The 24,634-nt window shown below is 52.4% G+C and overlaps 1 protein-coding gene across 2 annotated transcripts in view; it reads left to right on the top strand.

Annotated features, from left to right (window-relative positions):
* Nucleotides 1–14,001: 14,001 nt before the first annotated feature.
* FBLN1 (fibulin 1) overlaps nucleotides 14,002–24,634 on the top strand; it is a 79,839-nt gene continuing 69,206 nt past the window's right edge. Inside the window, exon 1 of one of the 2 annotated variants that reach the window (XM_027540516.1) lies at nucleotides 14,002–14,178. In XM_027540516.1, coding sequence (XP_027396317.1) covers nucleotides 14,100–14,178 — 79 coding nt within the window. In that variant the 5' untranslated portion in view covers nucleotides 14,002–14,099. The remainder of the gene's footprint in view (nucleotides 14,179–24,634) is intronic. The other variant, XM_027540515.1, reaches the window with a different exon arrangement.

Here is a 24,634-nt window from a genome sequence, read left to right as displayed (position 1 = left end):
TCTCCCGGCCCTGCCTTCCTCATGGGCACAGGGAGAGACAAGGCAGGGGACCATCCTGAGAACAGCCAGGCGGCCCGAAGGAAGATGGGCGGCCAGCCCAAGCCCAGGAAGCCAGGTCCTGCAGCCCAGGGCGAGACGAGGTTAGAGACTGCAAGGAGGAGGAGGCCACCTTGTGCCCCGAGCACAGTGGGCACCTGGGTACCGGGGTCATCCAGCCCCCAGGGCCTCCCTGAAGATGGCAGCTCCACAGCTCGCCAGCTCCTAGGAGGACCTGAGCTGATGGCGGGCCAGCACGGGGCGTGGGGCCCGGCCCTTGGACGTATGGAAAGGCCATGCGCACCTGCAGAGGCCTCTCTTCAAACCTCTGCTGTTCTTTCTGCCTTGGGCACTGCTCCCCTCCCATCTCTCCCCACAAAACTCCCTGTCCTACCCCCAGCTCAAGTTTCCATGGAGTTTCCAAGACCAGCTCTCCCCCTACATCCTCTCTCCCACCGCTTTCTCCTCCTCCTCCTTCAGAGCTGACACTACTCAGACCGGGTCCACGTGTGCAGCACAGGTCTGGACGCTTCACATATGATATCCGAGTTAACCCTCCCAACCCCGTAAGAGGCTGATGTCAGTATCGTTTTGTTTGTTTTTTTAATAAAGAAGCCAGTGCGGCTCAGAGCAGGTAAGTGTCTTGCCTCGCCGAGGTCATCCAGCCCGTGAGGGGTGGAGACAGTGTTTTAACAGAGGCCTGTGAGGTCAGAGCTTGCTCCTGGTCATCAGGAGTCGTTGCCAGGCGTAAGACCGGAGGCTGTGGTCTCTAACCTTGTCCCTTGGCATTCTATATGTATGGGGGGGATTGTGACCATCTTCCTTACGGGTGTGTTTCACACACATGGTCTCCATCTGGGAGACCTGGAGCTGAGTTTCTTGAGAGCCAGGCCAGGCCCCACTTGCCCAAATGCACCATCCTCTTGCCTCCAGGGAAAAGACCCTGATGCTGCGAAATTTTGAAGGCAAAAGGAGAAGAGGGTGGCAGAAGCTGAGATGGTTGGATGGCATCACTGACTCAATGCACATGAGTTTGTGCGAACTCCGGGAGATGGTGAAGGCCAGGGAAGCCTGGTGTGCTGCAGTTCATGGGGTCACAGAGTCAGACACGATTGAGTGACTGAACAACACCGCCTCTCCTCCATGTCTCCTTTCCTTGTCCACCTGGCAAACTTCTGCTGAGCATCTCTGAGGGCCCCCACCCCCCACCGCCACCCCCACCCCTGCAGCCTGCGTTGTCTCAGGGCACCTGTGGTCTCCCCCAGACCATGAGCTTCTGGGAGCCAGTCCTGACACCTCCAGGCCTGGCACAGATCTGTGCTCAGTGTTTGTGAATGAACAAATCCAGTCCAACATGACTGATTCTCAAGAGGCCCTGGAGTTGGAGGGAGGAGATGGAGCCTTGGTTTTGCTACTTAATTACTCTTGATCTCAGGCAAGTTCCTTCATCTAATCAAGCCTGGGTTTCCTCATCTTTATAAAGGGAGCAGTTTGTGGCAAAGAGAGATGAAAGAAAGCCCTTCATAAACTGAGCTGTAAACAGGGATGACGGTGGCTCCAGGGAAGGCCTTGCTAAGCGAAGCAGACACTTGGTAAAGCTCACAGCTGTGCAGATTTTCCTAAAATATGAATCCTTACAATGAAAAGATTGTTACATTCCTTTAGAAAATCACTACCTACAAAGACTCCCTCCCCCCTCCCCTCTCCTCCTTTAGTTAAACGAGTTTGCTCTGGTTGCAAAGACCCCAGCGGCTCCCCCATACACCCAGCTGGGACCTGTGAGAAAAGTTCAGGCCTTTAATTAGAACCATTTGTCCTTCCAGCAAACCGCAGGTGGCTTAGAAAGAGATGCTCATTAGAGGGGCATGTGCCCTTTGACCCGCTCATCTGACTTCTGGGAATCTGTCCTAAAGAAATAATCCCAAATGTGGGAAAGGCTCACGGACAAATACACGGTCCTCGCGGTGTTTCTTTTAACAGCAAAGAACCTGAACATCCAACAGGGGATGAGCTGACGGCATCTTATTGCCCACTGGGAGGGTTGGCTGCGGGGGCTTTGTAGCAACCCGGATGGTGGTTATGAAGAAGGTTAATTAAGGAAATCAGGTTATAAACTATGTACTCCGAGCCGAGCTATGTAAACTATGCATATCAAATACTGGAACAAAATACACCACCATTCTACTTAGGTCAAGGAGATGAGATAGCGGGTAATTTTTTCCCTCTGTCTCCCCCGTCTTCTGCAATGTGGTTACAGTTAAAAGTACCTTCTAATCCTAAAAAAATCAAAACAAACAATGCCTGGTTTTCCTAGGGTAGAGACAGAACTTTCGACTTTGTGAAAACAAGTTGGAAAGAACCACATGTGTAGCCTGTTTTAGATTTTTTTTCTTTAATGTAGAAGTAATACATGTGTGTGTGCTCAGTTGCTAAGTCATACCCAACTCTTTGCGACCCTGTGGACTGTAGCCCTCCAGGCTCCTCTGTCCAAGGGATTTCTCAGGCAATACTGGAGTGGGTTGCCATTTCCTCCTCCAGGGGATCTTACCAACCCAGGGACTGAACTCACCTCTCCTGCATTGGCAGATGAATCCTTTCTCACTGGACGGAGTAAAACATAATCAGTGCAAAAAGGCCACAAAAGCCACTGACCTAATCACACTGTTTTTCTTCCAGTATTCTCCATATTTACATACAGTTTAACAAAGCCTAGCATATACGCATTTTTAAGTCTTGCTTTCTTATTTTCTTTAAAAAACAAGCACCTCTATCACAACAGTCTCCATAACAGTGTTCTGAATTTAAAGAGTTATATGAGGGGCTTCCCTGGTGGTCCAGCGGTCAGGACGTCGCCTTCCAATGCAGATGGTGCTGGTTTGATCCCTGATTGGGGAGCTTTAAAATCCCACATGCCTTGGGGCCAAAAAACAAAAACAGGAGCAGTGTTATAACACATTCAATAAAGACTTTTAAAAAGTGGTCCACAGCAAAAAAAATCTTTTAAAAAGGTTACATGATAAATCTGCTATATTTCCATAAAAATTGAAAAAAAAAAGAAAGAATTACACGATATTCCATAGTGGGGGTCTGTCACATGTCTACTTAACTGGTCCTCTGTGCTACACACTAATTATGATGTTTCTATCTCTGTTTATGCTTCTGTTATAAACCTCATGGCAATAAATATAATTGTATTAATACATAATGTACACATAGTCGTCTGTAATAAATATGTACAATCTTACAGCTTTCCTTTCTATCAGCAGTAACAAATTAGAAAATGTGATAGGAAAAATATTCTGTTCAGAATGACAATAAAAACATAAAGTGCTCAGAGCTAAAGAAGTAAGACGTAAGATCTGTACTTTAAAAAGAACTGCAAAATTGTAATGAAAGTTGCAGCTCTCACGGAGTTCCCTGGTTGCCTAATGGTTAGGGTTGCGTGCTTTCACTGCTGTGTCCTGGGTTCAATATCTGGCTGAACGGAGATCCTGCAACATGTGCAGTGTGCCAAAAAAGTTTTAAAAAAAGTTAAAATAGTAAAATTCATATGAAAAAAAATTTGTGGCACTCAGAGAAGCGGGGCTGGGTTTCATTTCCAAAGTTGCCTATTACATCCCACCACTTGGCTGCTCAATACACCCATACCCCCTTGCTCTCTACCTACACACTTGTTTTTGCTTAACTCAACCCAACTACGTCACACACAACTGCAGTTATTAACTTTCCCCCAGAGGCAACCAAAGTCATGTTCAGATGATATATCCACAGGCAATCAAGTTAAGGCCCCTGTTCAGTCTACCATCCTTAGAAGACTGTCCTCCACTAATTCTGCAACAACCCCAGTATCAATCAGGACTCTGAGTTGCAAGCTGCAGAAACCAATGCTGGTTGTAGAAAGAAATTTATTGAAATGGTATTGGACAAAAGCTTGTAGAATTATTAGGAATCCTACAGACCAAGCTGAAAAGCTGGGCTAGACTAAGGATATTTGGAATAAAACCAGTTCAGTTCAGTTACTCAGTCGTGTCCAACTCTTCGCGACCCCACGGACCACGGCACGCCAGGCCTCCCTGTCCATTCCCAACTTCCGGACTATACTCAAACTCATGTCCATTGAGTCAGTGATGCCATCCAACCATCTCATCCTCTGTCATCCCCTTCTCCTCCCGCCTTCAGTCTTTCCCAGCATCAGGGTCTTTTCCAATGAGTCAGTTCTTCGTGTCAGGTGGTCAAAGTATTAGAGTTTCAGCATCAGTCCCTCCAATGAACACCCAGGGCTGATCTCCTTTAGAATGGACTGGTTGGATCCTCTTGCTGTTCAAGGGACTCTCAAGAGTCTTCTCCAACACCACAGTTCAAAAGCATCCATTCTTCGGTGCTCAGGTTTCTTTACCAGAACTCCAGCCAAATTTAGCCACTAAACCAGTCGGGGATGGTCACTGCCACTCAGGACTGGGTGCCCCTGCTTGCTCTGCTTCTAGGACTCACCCCAGAAACTCCATATTCCTGCTGCTGCTTCTAACTGCTAACAAAAGGAACTCACCACCAACCCTGTTTCTTTCCATCGCCAGCTAGCTCCCCCTACAAAATCCGGGGAAGTTCTGTGAAATTCGTTCGCCTGGGTCACAGGTCAGCATCTGATCTTTAAGGGAGGCTGGCGTGGGGGGAGTCAGGGGGACGTGAAGCTTTAGTTTCTGCAGCAAGAAGAAAGTTGTGCCTCCTTGTGAGGTTCTTCAGCGGGTAATTTCCCAAACGAAGGTGGAAAACAGATCAGTTCAGTTCAGTGCAGTTCAATCACTCAGTCGTGTTCGACTCTTTGCGACCCCATGAATCACAGCACGCCAGGCCTCCATGTCCATCACCAACTCCCGGAGTTCACCCAGACTCACGTCCATCGAGTCAGTGATGCCATCCAGCCATCTCATCCTCTGTCGTCCCCTTCTCCTCCTGCCCCCAATCCCTCCCAGCATCAGTCTTTTCCAATGAGTCAACTCTTCACTTGAGGTGGCCAAAGTACTGGAGTTTCAGTTTTAGCATCATTCCTTCCAAAGAAATCCCAGGGCTGATCTCCTTAAGAATGGACTGGTTGGATCTCCTTGCAGTCCAAGGGACTCTCAAGAGTCTTCAGCCTTCTTCACAGTCCAACTCTCACATCCATACACGACCACAGGAAAAACCATAGCCTTGACTAGACGGACCTTTGTTGGCAAAGTAATGTCTCTGCTTTTGAATATGCTATCTAGGTTGGACATAACTTTCCTTCCAAGGAGTAAGCGTCTTTTAATTTCATGGCTGCAGTCACCATCTGCAGTGATTTTGGAGCCCAAAAAAATAAAGTCTGACACTGTTTCCACTGTTTCCCCATCTATTTGCCATGAGGTGATGGGACTGGATGCCATGATCTTAGTTTTCTGAATGTTGAGCTTTAAGCCAACTTTTTCACTCTCCACTTTCACTTTCATCAAGAGGCTTTTTAGTTCCTCTTCACTTTCTGCCATAAGGGTGGTGTCATCTGCATATCTGAGGTTATTGATATTGCTCCCGGTAATCTTGATTCCAGCTTGTGTTTCTTCCAGTCCAGCGTTTCTCATGATGTACTCTGCATATAAGTTAAATAAGCAGGGTGACAATATACAGCCTTGACGTACTCCTTTTCCTATTTGGAACCAGTCTGTTGTTCCATGTCCAGTTCTAACTGTTGCTTCTGACCTGCATATAGGTTTCTCAAGAGGCAGGTCAGGTGGTCTGGTATTCCCATCTCTTGAAGAATTTCCCACAGTTTATTGTGATCCACACAGTCAAAGGCTTTGGCATAGTCAAGAAAGCAGAAATAGATGTTTTTCTGGAACTCTCTTGCTTTTTCCATGATCCAGCAGATGTTGGCAATTTGATCTCTGGTTCCTCTGCCTTTTCTAAAACCAGCTTGAACATCAGGAAGTTCACGGTTCACATATTGCTGAAGCCTGGCTTGGAGAATTTTGAGCATTACTTTACTAGCGTGTGAGATGAGTGCAATTGTGCTGTAGTTTGAGCACTCTTTGGCATTGCCTTTCTTTGGGATCAGAATGAAAACTGACCTTTTCCAGTCCTGTGGCCACTGCTGAGTTTTCCAAACTTGCTGGCATATTGAATGCAGCACTTGCACAGCATCATCTTTCAGGATTTGAAATAGCTCAGCTGGAATTCCATCACCTCCACTAGCTTTGTTCATAGTGATGCTTACTAAGGGCCACTTGACTTCACATTCCAGGATGTCTGGCTGTAGGTCAGTGATCACACCATTGTGATTATCTGGGTCATGAAGATCTTTTTTGTACAGTTGTTTCTGTGTATTCTTGCCACCTCTTCTTGATATCTTCTGCTTCTATTAGGTCCATACCATTTCTGTCCTTTATCGAGCCCATCTTTGCATGAAATGTTCCCTTGGTATCTCTAATTTTCTTGAAGAGATCTCTAGTCTTTCCCATTCTGTTGTTTTCTTCTATTTCTTTGCATTGATTGCTGAGGAAGGCTTTATCTCTTCTTGCTATTCTTTGGAACTCTGCATTCAGATGCTTGTATCTTTCCTTTTCTCCTTTGCTTTTCGCTTCTCTTCTTTTCACAGCTATTTGTAAGCCCTCCCGAGACAGCCATTTTGGTTTTTTGCATTTCTTTTCCATGGGGATGGTCTTGATCCCTGTTTCCTATAAAATGTCACAAACCTCCGTCCATAGTTCATCAGGCACTCTATCTATCAGATCTAGGCCTTTAAATCTATTTCTCACTTCCACTGTATAATCATAAGGGATTTGATTTAGGTTATACCTGAACGTGAGAGTTGGACTGTGAAGAAGGCTGAGCACCGAAGAATTGATGCTTTTGAACTGTGGTGTTGGAGAAGACTCTTGAGAGTCCCTTGGACTGCAAGGAGATCCAACCAGTCCATTCTGAAGGAGATCAGCCCTGGGATTTCTTTGGAAGGAATGATGCTAAAGCTAAAACTCCTGTACTTTGGCCACCTCATGCGAAGAGTTGACTCATTGGAAAAGACTGTGATGCTAGGAGGGATTGGGGGCAGGAGGAGAAGGGGACAACAGAGGATGAGATGGCTGGATGGCATCACTGACTTGATGGACGTGAGTCTCAGTGAACTCCGGGAGTTGGTGATGGACACGGAGGCCTGGCGTGCTGTGATTCATGGGGTCGCAAGGAGTTGGACACGACTGAGCAACTGATCTGATCTGATCTGATCTGAATGGTCTAGTGGCTTTCCCTACTTTCTTCAATTTAAGTCTGAATTTGGTAATAAGGAGTTCATGATCTGAGCCACAGTCAGCTCCTGGTCTTGTTTTTGTTGACTGTATAGAGCTTCTCCATCTTTGGCTGCAAAGAATATAACCAATCTGATTTCGGTGTTGACCATCTGGTGATGTCCATGTGTAGAGTCTTCTCTTGTGTTGTTGGAAGAGGGTGTTTGCTATGACCAGTGCATTTTCTTGGCAAAACTCTATTAGTCTTTGCCCTGCTTCATTCCATACTCCAAGGCCAAATTTGCCTGTTACTCCAGGTGTTTCTTCACTTCCTGCTTTTGCATTCCAGTCCCCTATAATGAAAAGGACATATTTTTTGGATGTTAGTTCTAAAAGGTGTTGTAGGTCTTCATAGAACCGTTCAACTTCAGCTTCTTCAGCGTTACTGGATGGGGCATAGACTTGGATTACTGTGATATTGAATGGTTTGCCTTGGAAACGAACAGAGATCATTCTTTTGTTTTTGAGATTGCATCCAAATACTGCATTTCGGACTCTTTTGTTGACCGTGATGGCTACTCCATTTCTTCTGAGAGATTCCTGCCCGCAGTAGTAGATATACTGGTCATCTGAGTTAAATTCACCCATTCCAGTCCATTTTAGTTCGCTGATTCCTAGAATGTTGACATTCACTCTTGCCATCTCTTGTTTGACCACTTCCAATTTGCCTTGATTCATGGACCTGACATTCCAGGTTCCTATGCAATATTGCTCTTTACATCATCGGATCTTGCTTCTATCACCAGAGATAGATGCCCATTATAATCCTGTTCACTTTGGTAGACTAGTAGGAAATTTAAAGATCGCCATTCTTTTGTATATGGCCAACAGCCAAAGAAATGAAAACCTGCCCTGCAATGACCAAATCCACAAACTCTCGAGGCTTCCGGGTCTCCACGGCTCCAGGAGACAGTTTTTCCAGAACCACAGTGGTTAGCTAGCTCAGATGGTAAAGAATCTGCCTGCAGTGCAGGAGACCAGGTTAGATCCCTGGGCTGGGAAGATCCCCTGGAGAAGGAAACGGCAACCCACTCCAGTATTCTTGCCTGGAGAATCCCATGGACAGAGAAGCCTGGCGGGTACAGGCCATTGGGTCACAAAGAAACAAACATGACCGCTTCTGAGCACGCACACATGCAGAGTGAAATGGGCTCAAAGCCAGAGGCGTGCAAAGATGCAGGACAGCTGGGAACAGCATCCTTAGCCCAGTGGGGAAGTGGACCAATGGGACTGGCCCAGGCAGGGGCTTCCAATCACATCCCAGTCACCACCAGCCCTGACGGCGGGGGCGGCCACGCTGTGTGTGGGGCACAGGTTCAGGCTGCAGGAGTCGGAAGTCAGACATCTGGGAGCGGACCGAGAGCCCAGGGCTTCTCCACAGCTTGCGTGCATGGCAAATGTGGACGTTCTCATTCTGAGCTGAAGGGATGGAATTCTTTTCTCATTGGTCACTCTAGTCACACAATTGCCCCCATGACCTTCCTCCTGAGCAAAGACACAAGTGTCGTGGAGAAGGGACCAGAGGGGGCGGTGGATGGGCTCTGAGGTGGAGGCGGGTGGATGGCAGCCCTGGGCCGCCCCTGGCAGGGGGCAGAGGGCAACATCCAGGCCACACTGGTGCCAGCTCTGCCACCTCCTTGAGCCATGGTCTCCCCAGCTGTTCCGGCAGGGGAAGAAGAGATGCCCAGGAGGTGGTGACACTGGGCATCACATGGCTCTGATTCAAAGCCTTGATTTTCCCTCCACGCTGCACTGCCAGCTTCCAGAGAGGTGCTTTCCATTCACACACTGGACGGGAGTTTTTAAGTCTATTTTAACAAATTAGTTTGGCTGCCTCGGGTTTTGAGTTGTGGCTTGTGGGATCTTTAGTTGTGGTGGTTCAGCTCAGTTCATTTTAGTCGCTCAGTTGTGACCCCATGAACTGCAGCACGCCAGGCCTCCCTGCCCATCACCAACTCCTGGAGCTTGCTCAAACTCACATCCATTTATTGGTGATGCCATCCAACCATCTCATCCTCTGTCGTCACCTTTTCCTCCTGCCTTCCATTTTTCCCAGCATCAGGGTCTTTTCTAGTGAGTCAGTTCTTTTTATCAGGTGGCCAAAGTATTGGAGCTTCAGCTTAGGCATCAGTCCTTCCAATGAATATTCAGGACTGATTACCTTTAGGATGGACTGGTTGGATCTCCTTGCAGTCCAACGGACTCTCAAGAGTCTTCTCCAACACCACAGTTCAAAGCATCCATTCTTCAGCAATCAGCTTTCTTTATAGTCCAACTCTTAAATCTATACATGACTACTGGAAAAACCATAGCTTTGATTAGATGGATCTTTGTTGGCAAAGTAATGTCTCTGCTTTTTAATATGGTGTCTAGGTTGGTCATAGCTTTTCTCCCAAGGAGCGAACGTCTTTTAATTTCATGGCTGCAGCCACCATCTGCAGTGATTTTGGAGCCCAAGAAAATAGTCTCTCACTTTTTCTATTGTTTCCTACTGTTTCTATTCTTTAGGTGTGGCATGTGGGATCTGATTCCCTGACCAGGGATTGAACCCAGGCCCCCTGCGTTGGGAGTCTTAGCCAGTGGAGTACCACGGAAGTCCCTCGACAGGATTTATTGAGTACCAAAGGTGTACAGACACAGTCCTTGCCCTCAAGAAGCTCATAGGCTAGTGGGTGGAGGGAAAACTAAGACTTTAACAAAGAAAGAGGGGAGTATGAAGCAGGAGACGTGTCAGGAAGGGGCCACCTCTCAGCTGAGACCTGAATGAGAGGATGGAGCCGGCAGAGCCGAGAGGCAGGGAGGGGAGGTGCTTGGCTATTCTAGAAGCCGAGCAAAGAACCCGGGGCTGCTGATACAAGATACGAGGGACCAAGATACACCTGGAGGGGTGGGGAGGGGCCAGGGCAGTCGCTGCCCTGAGGAAACCTCTCAGGTGGGTAGCAGTACCCCATGGGAGCCCCACAGCAGCCTGTCCTCCAGAGGCTGGGCAGCATCAAAGCCGTTGACTTTCTGACTTGGGGAAAAAACAGTCAACGTGTGCCAAAAATGATCTTTCAAACAAACAGAGCACTGCTTGTTACGGGGAGGATGGGGGTGGCCGTTGTTCTGCTCCTCAGTGATGGGAGAAAGCTGGACTGTCACAGCGGGACATAACGGATGACTTCCTGCCTGGAGCAGAATCCAAGGGTGTGTGTCATCTTGCCCTGGACCAGGGGCCAGATGGTGGGGGCCTCCTCGGTCCCTAATCCCCTCAGTGGAACTGCTCTGAAGATGAGCCCAGCTTCCACCAGCTACAGGGAAATGTGTAGCTCATCAAGTTTTCTGACTCTAACATCAAGACCCAGAAGGAAACTGATTAGAAGCTAATGCCAGAAAGAAGCTTGTCTCTCCTGATAAAATGATACACTTCCTTTGGTCAGAAAACGGGCTGCATAAATGATCCTAATCTGATCTTTACTTTGGCTGCCGAGAAACTCAAAAGTCAGGCTTAAGAGCAGAAATTACGCCACTCCAGGTTTCTGGTACAATTAATTATTCCTTCCTGGCTCAATGGTTTCCTAAAAAATTAAAAGAACAATATTTTCACTAGTCAAACACAACACCCACTTTCATTTAGCTCCCGTTTGATCTTTAGCAGCCTGGATGTAGCTTTTACAGAGTCATAACTGCAATGTGAATCTATACATTCTCACCCAGCCTTGTCCCCCCTCCCTCTTTCTACATAAATTAGTTCACAAAAATCATATTTCTAGCAAGGCATCATAGTTAGCCCTTTCAACAAAGGCACAATATTCTGTTGAATCACTATTAACATTGTTGAATTTAATCGTACATACCGGGCATAGGTTATTGTTGGACGTTGCGTTTTTTTCTAAATTTTCACTGTAATAAACAAGTCTGCTAATATAAAAATAAATAAGGGACTTCCCTGGTGGTCCAGTGGTGAAAACTTTGCCTTCCAATGAAGGGAGTGTGGGTTGGATCCCTGGTGAGGAAGCCAAGATCCCACATGCCTTGTGGCCAAAAAAACATTAAGAAATATAAGCAATATTGTAACAAAGACTTTAAAAATGGTTCACATAAAAAAAACCTTTAAAAAACAAAGGAATCAAAGTTATGAAAGACAAATACAAATACGAAAAATGTTCAAACTCTGTGTTAATTAAAAACATACATTGAAGCATCGAGACGCCTGTCCTTTCGCCTGTGGAAATAGTCCAGACTGAACAAGGACATTAGTGCTGGAGAGGAAGTGCAGCAGCCCAAGGCCTGGCTCCCGTCTCTCTCCGGGGTGAATTACTCCAGGTCTGCGTGCAGCATCGGCCCTTCGAGGGCATCCACACTGGGAGTTGAGCCCAGAGCACACAGGTTTCACTGGAGCAGCGATTTGTAACCCCCAGCATTGGAATGATCTAAACATCCAACAGCAGGAAAGTGGTTCATCTGTAAACGAACCGGACTCTGCGCATCTACAACAAACACGACACTGGAATCAACTTGCAACAACACAGATAGACCTACAGACGATCGTGGAAGCACACGTGTGTGCAACCTGTTCACTATTCATTGGCTAGACGTACAACGCAGGTTTCCAATAAGGAGGGGACGGTTTATGCTATAGTGTTTGGAGGAAAACAAAGCCTTTCCAGCCCAGGACTGGAAGTCGGTCAGCCTGGAGTCAGAACCCACAGCCACCAGTCACTGGTCACGAGAATCTGACCAACGACCTCACCTTTCTGAGCCTTGGTCTTCTCATCTGTAGAATGGGGGTACTAAAGCACCTCCCAGGGCTGTTGTGAATATTAATAAAATAACAGACAAGCCTATAATCTGCTGCAAACACATTTTTTTTCTGGTTCTCTAACGTCCTTCCAGGACAACCTGATTCTCCCATGGCTTAAAAACATCAAATTAATGTTAAAGTAGTAACGGGTCTCCATCTGCCTCGAGCTTAAAGCTCCCATATCCCCATATCCACTGCCTTCGGGACTTTACCAGACCAGCTTTGTGGGCTTCAGGGACCCGCACCATCCAGCCAAAATGGACCAGGTCATCTTCCTAAGCTGCCCGGAGTTTCTGCTGCCCCCACGCCTTTGTAGACATGACCCCCTCTGCCCAGGAAACCATTCTCACGCTGCTGCTCATCTTTCAAGGGCCGGTCCCATGCCTTTCATGTGGTTTTCCTGGCTCTCTGCAAATCTCAGACTGGAGAAGCACCCTGTGCGGGGAATGAGTGCCGTGTCTCTCTGTCTTTGATGTTTAAATCTAACATTCATTCAGAAAAGGGCACGTATCAGTCAGTGAACAGCCTGATAAAATCTCACAAACTGAACCCTACCTTGAACAAACGCAGAGATTAAAAATACATCCTAACCAGCCCCCCTCCCTAAAGAGCCACCTCAGGCCCCCTCTGGTCCCTAACCTATCACTCTCCTGACTTGTAACTTGTTCCTGTCTTCGTGACATCTTGCAGGAAGTGTCCTTCAGCATCTGACTCCACAGTGGCTCCTGTCTGAGAGCCTTCCAGACAGGTTGTCGAGCCCTCCCTTCTCAGGGCTGCGTAGTGCTCCACACGGACTGCCCAGTGCCTTCATTCTGCTGCGGCTGAGCTCGGCCCTTCCCTGTTGGAAGCTGTCCTGAACTGCCCAGCAATGAGCACTCTGGTCCATGACTTTGTCTCAGTGCCCACAGCATATGCCTTTCTGCTTGGTATAAAACTGAGTGGGACTCCTGGGTCAGGGAACCCCGACGCTTAGCTAAGGGTGTCCCTGTGGGTCTCATCCCACTGCTCCCATCTCGCACGTCTTTGTTCTTCTTATTCTTTTAAATAATTCTATTTCTGAGCTCAGCAGACTAATTCATCCTCAGTAACCACTGACTGGTTGCAGCCATGAATTTCCTACACAGAGTGGCTCTTGCAGGCCCAGCTCAAAGGCTGCTTCCTACTCAGCAAAAAGAAATCTCTTTCTCACCCGAGCTTGGGTGCCCCGGATTCATCACCCTCCACGGGCGTTGGGATGCTGGTGGAGTCAGCCCAACGGGCGGTCCCCTGAGGGCAGAGCCAGGTGGCAGTCTGGGGCACTCCTGAGGTTGACCACAGACCTGCAGAGTGCCCGGCGACCCGCGCGCAGGACGGGGAGGGAAACCAGCAGACTTGTGGGTTCCGGGCAACACTCGGGGCCGAGTCCCGCAGGGGGCTCCCCGAATGGACCGCCCTTATTTCCCCTCAAAAGGCGCCTCTGATTCTGGGGACCCCTCGCTGCCTGAGGCAAGGTTCCCCCCACCCGCGCTTTTGGAGGAGCCGGGCGGAGCTAACCTTTGATACCCAGCCCGCCACTCTGGCCGATGGGTGCGGAGGGGATCGGGTTTCACTCGCAAGGGGCGGGGGGTGTGTGGGCGGGGGTGGGGTGGGGGTGCTTCCCGCCGATCGCGTCCCCCCTTGCCCAGGCCCCCCCCACCGAGGAGAAGTTTGGGGTCCCTGCCCCCGCCCCGGCCGTGGGCCTGCGCGCCCTTCGAGGATGGGTGCCAGGAGGGAGGGCCCCCCAGGAGGGAGGGGGCCCGGAGGTCCCCAGCGGGGAGCGGCCGGGGGGAGGGGAGGGGGCGACCCGCGGCCCCGCCCCCGCCGCGCCCTCCCCGCGCCCTCCTCCTGGGCGGGATAATTGAACCGCGCGGCCGGGGCCCAGCGTTGGCTGCGGAGGCTCGGCCGGAGCTTGGAGCCCGCGCTGCCCGGAGCCGAGAGCCGCGCCCCGCGCCTTTGTCCGCCCGCCGCCCATGGAGCGCGCCGCCCCGTCGCGCCGGGTCCCGCTGCTGCTGCTGCTGCTCGGCGGCCTCTCGCTGCTGGCGGCCCCAGGTAGGGGTGCTGAGGGGCATCGGGAGGGAGGGGACGCCCCGAGTCCACGGCCCCCGCTTGAGTGACTCCCCCATCCCCCCCACCCCCGATCCCTGGGGACCCCGCGCCCCGTGGGACTCTGGGGACTGCCAGCGCCTGGGGAGGCGGCCCAGAGCTGCGCCCCCGTCGGCGGTCCTGAGACATCTGAGCTGCCCCGCGGCGCTCTCCCCCACCCTCCAACTACCCGTCGCCTGGCTTCCAACCTGATCACCTCCGCTGACTTGGGGACTTGTTTTAGAGATGGATGCCTCCAAACACATTCTCCCGCAGGTCCTCTCGCTTCCAAACCCTGTCCACCCTAGCGCCCATCCACCCGCCGGGGCCAGAGTGCCGGCTGGGGGAGAGGAAGGCTGGCCGGTGGTGGCCAAGGTCGCCGTCCCCTCCCTCACCCCTCCTCCATCCCCGTGGCTGCCCTTGCCCCTGGAGCGCCTTTGGCATACCTGTTGTCACTCCTCCCACCTCCACCCTTATGCAGGGGCTGTGGTACCCAGCGTTCTGATGGGAAAACAGACTGGGGGGTGGGGATCGGTAAATTGCTCGAGACACAGACCCGGTCATGGAGTAGGGGGCGCCCGTGCAGGACGGAGAGAGGAAGGGTGTAGTCTGGAGGTGTTCAGGGCACAGCAATGTGTGGGGAGACCGCTATCTGCCCTCCTGGGTCACTGAGGACCTCAAGACGGAGGTGGCGCCAGGCTCCGTGTTCACTGCGGCTGGGGTCAGGCCGCCTCCAAACCCAGCCAGCCGTCTGGTGTCAAGGGGGTGCAAGGGGGTCTCCATCAACAGAGCCCCCAGCCCTGGGACTGACAGCCCTGGAATGGCAAGCACCCAGCTCATCCCTTCTCCCTTAATCCTCAGGGCCTCCACTCCTCAGGGGTGACTGCAAGGCCCTACCAATTACAGCCGTGACCTCTGACCTCTCCACTGACCCCAGTTACTTATCAGTCATTAGTCAGGCCAGCCCTCCTGGGGCCAGGCGCAGATTAGGGCTCCGACCACCCTCGGCATCTCCGGTTCTTTATCTCTGGTTTAGTTGAGCTTTTAAACTCTCTGGTGACCACTCCCCTTCCTCTGTCAAAGGTCACTTGTCCCAGCTAATTCCTTGCCAGGTTTCAGGGGTTCCCCCGGGAGGCTGGAGGGGTGGGGGCGGGGAGAGCCCTGCAGAGGTTTCTTGGCTCCCTGGCTCCCTTTGCAGCAGACCTTCATGGAACCCTGTCTGTTTCGGGCACGGGCCTGTGCCCAGGGACATGTCGTGGGTGGAGAAACAGGGCTCAGCAGCCGCAGTGAGAGCCATCCCAGGCCCTGGGGTTGATGGGAGGCTTCTTGGAGAAGACCAGTGCTTGAGTGGGAGCTTGTCAGGCAGGCAGGGGAGGAAGGGAACTCAGGGGACTGCTGGCTGGATCGAAAGCCCAGAGGGCCCGGCACCCCCCTGTATCTAACACACAAGGAAACTGAGTCACAGAGAGAAGGTGTAGTTGGACTTTGCTGAGCCCGAGTCCCCAGACCTTCCACCGATATTCTTTCACACCTCCTGTGTGAGAAGCGTCCCCTGCAGACTGGCAGGGCCCAGCTTTGACGGAGTGCCGAGGTGTGCTAGGCTGGGATGGCTCCTCAGCCCTGACTGATGGTTTACTGCCGTCTTCTTCCTGGAGCAGGTCCTCACTTGAAGTGGGTAAAGAAGCCTCTCTTCTTTGCACCCTGATGAGAACGCCTCTATCTTTGGGGAGGTCCCTCTCTTAAATTTCAACAAGTTTGGTATGGTTTGGGGCGAGAGAAGGGGAGAGATCTGCCAGGTTCCTTTCTGTACCTGCAAACTCAGACAGTGTAAGGTTCCCGGAGCCTTGGAAGGCTGGCAGAGACACTGTCCCCACCCCCGTAGGGGGCCCGGAGGAAATGTGTAGTTTAAAAGTGATCGCGGAAAAAGCCTTGATGGTGAGCCTTTGAGCTAATCTTCGGCCACTCCTCTGGTGACCAGGCCACGGGAAGGCAGAGGGGCGCTGCCCTTTTACGAGCTGGGGGGCAGAGTGGGAACCATCCATCTGTCCTGCATCCTTTTGTCTGTGCCGTTGGGCTTTCCTGAGAGCCAGTGAGGAAGGGAGTAAGAGAGGAGGAGGGTGTTGGGAAAGACGGTTGTGTTTTCTCCAAGACTTTCTTGGCCCCTGGCTCCAGCTGGGCTGCCTTTCCAACTGATTACAGAGAACGTCGCTGGGAGGAGAACAAAGGGGAGAGAGGACTTGGCTTGAAAACACGTGGCTGCACCGCGGCTGCTCCTGGAGTTTCCCACTCGGTGGCGGGGGCCGGACAGGCTGAGGGGGCTGCAGGAGAATGAGACTCAGGGTGTCTCGGGGGCGGCGCCAGGGCCTCTTTTGGGGGCCACAGCTCCAGGTTACGCCCCTTCCAGCACTGCCCGGGGCCACCCCAGCTTGGTGGTACCCTGATGGTGGTGGGGGAGGAGGGTGCTCACTCCCCTCTGGCACCCAGCAGGCTTCCAGGAGAGCTCATTTGTGGAACTGACAACAGCTTTGCCTGTCGTCCCTCAGAGAAGAACCACGGGATGACCTGGTTTCTCATTTGTAAAATGGACATAACAGAAACTGACTTTTTAGGTCTCTTTGAGGATTGAGGGGGCTTCCCAGGTGGCTCAGTGGTAAAGAACCTGCAAAGCAGGAGATACCGATTCGATCTCTGGGTCGGGAAGATGCCCTGGAGAGGGAAATGGCAACCCACTCCAATATTCGTGCCTGGGAAATCCTGTGGATAGAGGAGCCTGGCGGGCTGCAGTCCATGGGGTCGCAAAAGAGTCAGACACGACTGAGCATGCAGGAGGACTGTGGGCAAGACCATAGGAGGATGCCTGTCGTGGGGGCTGTGTTATTATTACTTGTTGTATGTGTTGTCCCCTTCCTAGAGTAGGACAGTGTCCTTCCCCCCAAGACTGCTCTACTAAGACTGCACGTCCCCAGCCAGGAGCTGGGAGAGAGGCAGCCGTATTGGTAAAGGTCACGCAAAGTGGGCCCAGCTGGCCTCCTTAGGCGTTTGATCATCTATATGCAGGGTATCTGCTGAGGGCCAGCTCTGTGCCAGACACTGTTCTAGGTCCTGGGGATACGGCAGAGAGGAAGAGAGACCGGAGCCTTCTGCCCATGGGCCGTAACTTCCAGCAGATCCTGAAAAGTAGACGATTACAAACCAACTCCAGCTGGGAGTGAGTCAGGGAAGACTTCCTGGAGGAAGTGGCATGCAAACTGGGATGTGAAGGAGCAGATGGGGGGTGGGGAGGGTCACCAGGCAAAGGGAACAGCGTGGACAAAGGTTGAGAAGGTGAGAGAGAACATGGGGCTTTCAGGAGTTCTGTCCCCTCCTCGTCCTTGGGGAGCTTCCTCAGAAGCCCCTCCCCAACATCCTTCAGACAGCCCCCGCCATTCCTCTGAAGCGGGGGTGGGGGGGTGGGGGGGTCTCTGTGAGCAATGGATGCGGTGGGTGGAGCAACTTTGCAGGAAAACAATTCTAATAGGACGCACGAGTATTTTGCCAGTATATCTCACGCAATAAAAGGTTTGCAAAACATCAGATCGTAACAGTTTAATTAATAAATGCTTGTGCAGGCTTCACTTGGTCTCAGTTTCCTCGTAATGGTTTCAAATGAAACTGAGGTGGGCGGGTACCTATTAGGTCAACTTTCCTGGGGTCAGAGACCCTTCAGCCTAGAGGGGAGCTTAGCGCTGAGACAGTGTGGCGCTGAGGGCAAGCCGTATGTCCCTGGTCATCCAGCTTGCAGCAGGCACGGCTGGACCGGACACTGTGCCCTGTGGCCGACACTCTTTCTGCTGGTCACCGCCTTTAACCCCCAAGGCTGGTCCTAACAAGAGGCTGGGGCGGGAGGGAACCGGCTGCCTGCATGTTATCAGGAGGGTCCTATGCCAGCCCACCCAGGGGTGGGAGCCGGCACTCGACCAAGGTTAGGAGACTGGACCCGAAAGTGACCCGCCCGAGAGAGCTTGACCGACTCCCACAGCCTTTCTGCTCTGTTTCCTTAAATGTGGAAGGAATGCTGTCTGCTCTAGGAAATTATTATAATTGAAGTCTTTTACATTTAGTCACTAATTTAGCGCTGTCAGCAACCCCATGAAGTAGGTACAACTGTTGTTTCCATTTTAATGCTGGGTTCCCAGGTGGCTCAGTGGTAAAGAATCCACTTTTGATGCTGGAGACACAGGTTCGATCCCTGGGTCGGGAAGATCCCCTGGAGAAGGAAATGGCAACCCACTCCAGTATTCTTGCCTGGAAATCCCCACAGAGAAAGGAAACCTGGTGGGCTACCGTCCAGGGTCGCAAAGAGTCAGACGTGACTTAGAGATTGAACAACAGCAAGGGGCCAGAGCGGTTACTCCAGCGGGCGACATGACCCAAAAGGAAGAACAGGTTCAAACAAAAAAATACTGGCTCAGCCCATTAGCGTGAAACGCTCTGCGCTCTGGCATTTCAGAGCCAGTCCTGGGAACCAGTCCTGGCTCACGACAATGTGTGTCGTCAGTAGAGGACATGGGACTTCGTGCTCCTAACCACTCGACTGGACGGACACTTCAGTCCCTGAGCACTCCTGTTGCCGAAAGAGTGTGGGACCCGGCTGCTCGCCCCCCAAAAGCCAGTAAACAGGGCAGTTTGGTGGAAAGGAAAGTTTGCTTTATTTTTGGTGCCTGCAACTAGACAGGGGCAGGGCAGACATCTATCCGAAGGCCAACTCCTCCCCTCCACTGGCAAACTGTGGGCAAGAGCTTTAATAGACAGAAGTGGGGAGGGGGGTAGGCTACACGCGGAAACAGCACAGTCAGCTCTGACGGTCATCTTCACATTGGTCATCGGTGGTCTGACCAGCGTCATCTTGCTTGTTTTAGGTACACTTAATCTTCAGTTCCAGGGTCCATTTGTTCCCATTTCTTTGAGGCCAGTTCTTGAAATCGTGGCAGCTGCTGTTGTGGGTACAGTCTGGTCATCGTGTAGTTAACTTCTACCTGGGGCTTCAGTATCAATAAGACAGCTCGCAGGATATGGCTCAGAATATTATCTAGTCCTTGAGGAAGAACCGGCGGTCCTTGACTGCGCCCGCTGACGACACGATTACTCTCTGGTCTCCTCTGACTGCTTCCCTCTGCCTCTGTGTTTCTCATTTCTCTGATTGAACTTCTTTGACTCAAGTTTTCCACAGAGCGCAGGCAGGCAGAGGACGTGGTGGGGAAGGGGAGGAACTTAAGGTCCTGCTCCGTCTCGCTGTGTAGCCGAGGGGCTCGTTTGAAAGGACAGCTGTTTTCCATGGCGGGGGGCCAGATTCCCGCTGGCTCTGTCCCTGACTTCCTGGGGGATCCCGTGCGCACGGGCACCTGGTTACTTCTTGCCCACACCAGGGGCCGAGAGCCAAGGTGGTGAGCCTCCAGCCTCTGCCCCCATCTTCCCGTGGCCGTCTTCCCTGTGCACCTCTAGGGACACCTGTCCTAGGACTTAGGACTCACCCGGATAATCCCGGATGATGTCATTGGGAGATCCTTAGTTACATCTGCAAGGACCCTTATTCCAAATAAGGTCACATTCTTAGGTTCCAGGTGTCGGGACGTGGACGTGTCTTTTCTAGGGGACGCCACTGAAGCCACTATACACCCTTGAGAGTAAGCACAGAAACGGATGCGCTAACAAGAAGTCCGTGGGGCCCTCTGCCACGGTGACTGTGACGCGTGAGAGCAGGACTCCGGTGGCTCTCGGGTGGGCGGCAGGGGGCCATAATACTGGAACTCAGAGGTTAGCAGCAGGGAGCCCTCTGTGAAAAGACCTGGGGAGGAGCGTTTGGGCAAAAGGGAAGGAAGGCGTACACGGGCCCCCCGGGGGGACCAGGTGTGTCAGAGGACCACGGGATGGAGTGAAGGGAGGGGAGGGGAGGCGGGCGGGGCCAAAGCAGTTTGTGCAGGGCCTTAAAAGCCAGGCTTCGGACTGTGGATTTTATCCCTGCCCCGGTGCTGGAGGCTCTCAAGCAGGGGGGTGACATCCCTTGACTCATGTTTTCAGCAGCCCCTCTGTGTGCTGCATGGTAGATGGATCGCAGGGAGACTAGAGTGGAGGCTGAATAAGCCGGCGGGGTGGTGGTGGGGAAGGCTCCTGCAGGGTCCAGGGTGGAAGATGCCCTGGAGAGGGTAGTGGCCTGGGGGCTGGGGAGAAGCGGACAGAGCTGGAGAGTTGGGGAGGTCGAGTGGACAGGACTTGCTGAGGGCTTGATGTGGACGGTGAGGGAGCTGGAATCATTCAGGCTGACCCAGTTATTTTGGCCTCAGCCTCCGGACGCAGGATGACTGCTAATTACTGAGGTAGAGAAGCGGGACGGGGGTGGGCCTCGGAGTCCCAAGTGGACACTTTAAGTCTCCTGTTAGACGTCCGGGTGGAGCCTGGACAGACAGAAATGAGGGAGTCTCAGCCCATAGGTGAGGCTGGACGAGACCACCCAGGGAAGTGGGTTTGGAAGAAGAGAGAACAAGGGGCGGAGGCACTGAGCCCCACAGGCAGTTTGAGGAGGGAAGAGCCATGAGAGGACCCCTCCCCAGGGGCGCCCCCAGGGCCCGGGGTGGCAGCTAGGAGGCTGCCAGGGCTGGCTTTTAGAGGCCGGCTCTCAGAGTGTCTTTGTGCTAATGGCTTGAACCAGTATTTTTCTTTTCTTTTTTTATGAGCCTGTTTGTTTTGAACCCATTTTTCCTTCTGACTTGTGTTGCCTGCCTGAGTGAAAAGTCCTGGAAGTTTTGTTAACCTACATGTGCTTCTCGTTTTGATGTGAGCCTTCTCTCCGAAACTGGCTGCACCTTTTCCATCATTGGTATGACCACCCCCACCTTGGGCACAGAGAGGCCAAGCAGGGTGGCTGTGGACAGACAGCTGCTTCGTGGCAGCACCAGGATGTGAACATGGGCAGCTTGGCTCGCTCGTCGTGTTCCGAAAGCAGGACGCGGAACAAACCGCCTCACTCGTCTTTCCATCTGAAAAGTCTCCCGTATTTCTAACTCCAGCTTCAGGGAGGAGCCACCGTTTCTGGTCTTACGGTGGGTGGGTGTCAGCTTTAGAGTCACAGCTGGATTCGAATGCTGCCTCTGTTTGTCCCGTGGCCTCGGGCAACACGCTTCATCTCTTTCCATCCTCTGTGTCCAAGGTTGCTCAGATCACACGAGATCATTCATCTGTTCGTCTCTTCCTGGACACTTCTGGCTCTGGGATGGCCACGGGTCCGGGGGCAGAATGAGTCTCCTGTCTAGCCCTTGTGGCACAGAGACACATGCAGTTAATTACTTGTGCTAAAGTGCTGGAAAGTTTGGGGAGCAAAGAGACCACGAAAGGAAAGGCCTCTGCCCCATGTTTGCACGTGTGCGTGGGTGTGTGTTGGGAGGTGGGGGCGGTGGTTAGGGAGGACTTCCTGGAGGAGAGGGCCTTTGAATGGGTGTGAATGAGCTAGTCCAAGCAGAGGAGTGGACCCAAGACCCCCAGCCTGGCAGAGCTTCAGTTTCCAAAGGCCGGGTGCAGAGGATACTTGACAGGTGTGCACATGTGCTCTGAGAGGTGAGAGGGGAAGCAGAGGATTTGGGTCCTGCAGGGGGAGATGCTGGAGAGATGGGGCAGAAGGAGGATGGCCCTCACGTCCACGGGGGTTGGTCCAGGAGCTCACGTGAGCTGCCTGGAGGGAGCAACGTGGAGTGGGCTTCTCGTCACCTACTCAGGGGTGTGCCGTCTGGTCCTGTCTCTCGCCGCCTCCTCTCAGCTGGTTCTCTATCTGAGACCCCGTCTCTCTGCTGGGGGCTGATGTCCGGGGGTGTGTGGGCACCAGCTGTTCTTATGTTAGGGACGGGACTGGAGCCATAAGAACAGCCTCAGCGCCACCTGCTTCCTCCCGGGAAGGCTGGGGGCCTCAAGGAGGGAGATGGGTCAGTCCTCATCCTCGGCCTCAAAGGGACACAGAGGCCCTGGGACACACCCAGGAACAGTCTCCTGGCATCTCCCTGGGTTGTCATCTCCTTGAAAACAGAGTCCTGATTCTGGAGCCCACACCCCAGGGTCAGAGAGAGCCTGGCACATGGACGAGCCCTAAGAGGGGTGTCTGCTGGCTCCCCAGGCTTGGGAGGTGGGGGGGGCCCTGCAGGGGGTGGGAATGGGCTGAGTCTGGCATGATTCTGTCTGGTTGGAATTTCCCGTTGGCATCTCACTGCAGCTCAGGCTTCCCAGTTATGCAGGTCCTACACACCATGGGGACCCCCTCCCGCTCTCTGCTGCAGCTTCAGGCAGTGCTGTGCGGCAGCTGGGGTGCGAGCCTTGCTTTAACTCTTCATTTTCCCAAATGAGGGGATTAAAATAAAACCAAGTAGAGAGCTAAGCAACCACCATCTCGTATCTCAGCATTCCATGTGCGTGAAGGGCCTTCTGATGCCCCATGTTTTGGAAGGACAAGGTCTCAGGATTCCATCTTTGTGGTTCTCATCCACACAGTTAGATCGCAGGGACCGGAAATGAAAACTGTGCTTTGCTGAGGTTTCTTCTTGGAGAGGGAAGCGACCCAAGGTAGAACATTCCAGACTCGCCCGAAGCTCCACTTCTCTCTAAAGAGCACTTCCTGCCCAGGACGGGTGTTGAGTGACCAGTGAGTGCGTGGTGGGCGTGAGCGAGTGGCATTGCTCCCAGGGTTGGGGACCGAAGTAGCCGTGACGGCCTTGTCGCTTCAGGTTGCTCTCATGGCATGATTTAGGAAGGTGGCTCAGACACGGAGGCTGTGCCTGAGGTTTCTTCCATTTTATACCCTTTGGGAGATGCTTTCAGGGTCTGCTGGTGGGAGTGGTGGGCCTGATGCCGTTGGCTGCTGCGGAAACCCTTGGTACCGGTGAGGTGTAGCATCAGGTAAGCTGACACCTCGGTTCTCTTCTTGCCTCCCGCCCGGCCTAGCCATGTGCCCTATGACAGAGTGGGGCCACAGCCTAGAATGCCGTCCCTCTTTCCCCTTCTGCCGAAGGTGCCGAGTCCTTGCTGAGTGTGGGTGGGAGAAGTGATGCTGGCAGGGGGTTCTCCCATCACCTCCAGAAAGCAACAATAACAGTTTGAAGGAAGGGTTTTTGTTTAATGTTGGGTGCTCAGCTCCTCAGAACAACAATTATGGGACAGTTACCCAAAGTAATTTTGACCCAAGGATGCATACGTAACTAATGTCCATAGGACATAAGGAAAGATAGCATGTCGCACTCAACCTGGTTTCAGTGGAGTAGCCAAGTTGGGGACCTTTAGAATCTGAAGACAAGGTGGGTTGAAGATGTTCAATCCAGAGCTGTATATTTCTGTAGTGAAATATCAGAAGTGATGTAGATGCCCAGAGACGGGGTGTGGGCTGGAGACAAAGCTACTTCTACCCAACAGTGTGACGTGCCTGGCATGGTGGCATCAGCAGCAATTTAAGGGGGTGAGGGGTGGGGGTGGGAGGGCTGGGACCCTTCCGTGTGGGGCTGTTATGAGGAAGACAACAGTGTTCTGTCTGCTCTGACTTCTGCCGAGTGACCGTCCCGCCTCACCGTGGGCTCCCCGTGACCCCTCTGATGGGGGAGTGCTTGGGGGGGCACCTCCCACCCGAGGAGGGTATGCTGACCCCCCGCTGGGAGTTCCAGCTCTATGGCTTGGAGCATTCTGGGGACATTCCAAGTTTCTGGATTGAGGGAAGAACTTCACATTTTATTGTTCTACTGAGAATAAGCTGCAAAGTGCTCAGGGCTCCCCAGTGGGAATCATTTCCAAATGTTTCTGCAGTTTGGGGCACAAAGTTCTTGCCCCGCTGAGCCAGCTGCGGGAGTCTGAGCTTTCTTTCCCCACGCTCACCTTTTTCAGAGTTGAGGGAGGCGTAGGAGCTACCACCCGTACCCCAGCCGTTCTGCACCCCAGGACGGGGCCATGTTGCCCCCATTCCTCACAGGCAACAGCAAGCAGATTTCCTTTGTTCCTTTCGCGTGTCCTGCAGCCACTGTTTACTGGAGCTCCCTGTGTGCTCGGAACTTTATAAGCTCTATCCATCTCCTCAGCCACTTTGCAAAGGTATTGTGAGCCCCCATTTTGCTGCTGAGGAAGCCGTGGTTCAGAGAGCTGAAGCGTCCTGCCCAGGGAGGGTCACAGAGCAAGCAAGCGTTGAACCTGGGATCAGATCCCAAGCCTGTTTGGCTCCAAAACTGATCCTCTTCCTACTCAACCCTGTCGCTGCGAAGGGCCAGCTTTGAGCTGAGGTCCGGGATGAGAAGCAGGCCCAGCTCTGCGTGGGTGGGAGGGCGAGGCAGACACATGTTGTCAATGGAGAGTTTGCTCTGGGCGGGCTGCTGGCAGGAGGGCTACAGGAGGCGGGGAGAGGCTGGATGGGGCAGGGGCGGGGTTGGCC

The sequence above is a fragment of the Bos indicus x Bos taurus genome, chromosome 5, assembly GCF_003369695.1.
Source record: "Bos indicus x Bos taurus breed Angus x Brahman F1 hybrid chromosome 5, Bos_hybrid_MaternalHap_v2.0, whole genome shotgun sequence".
In the NCBI taxonomy this organism is placed as follows: Eukaryota; Metazoa; Chordata; class Mammalia; order Artiodactyla; family Bovidae; genus Bos; species Bos indicus x Bos taurus.
This window is presented reverse-complemented; position numbering and strand designations above follow the sequence as displayed.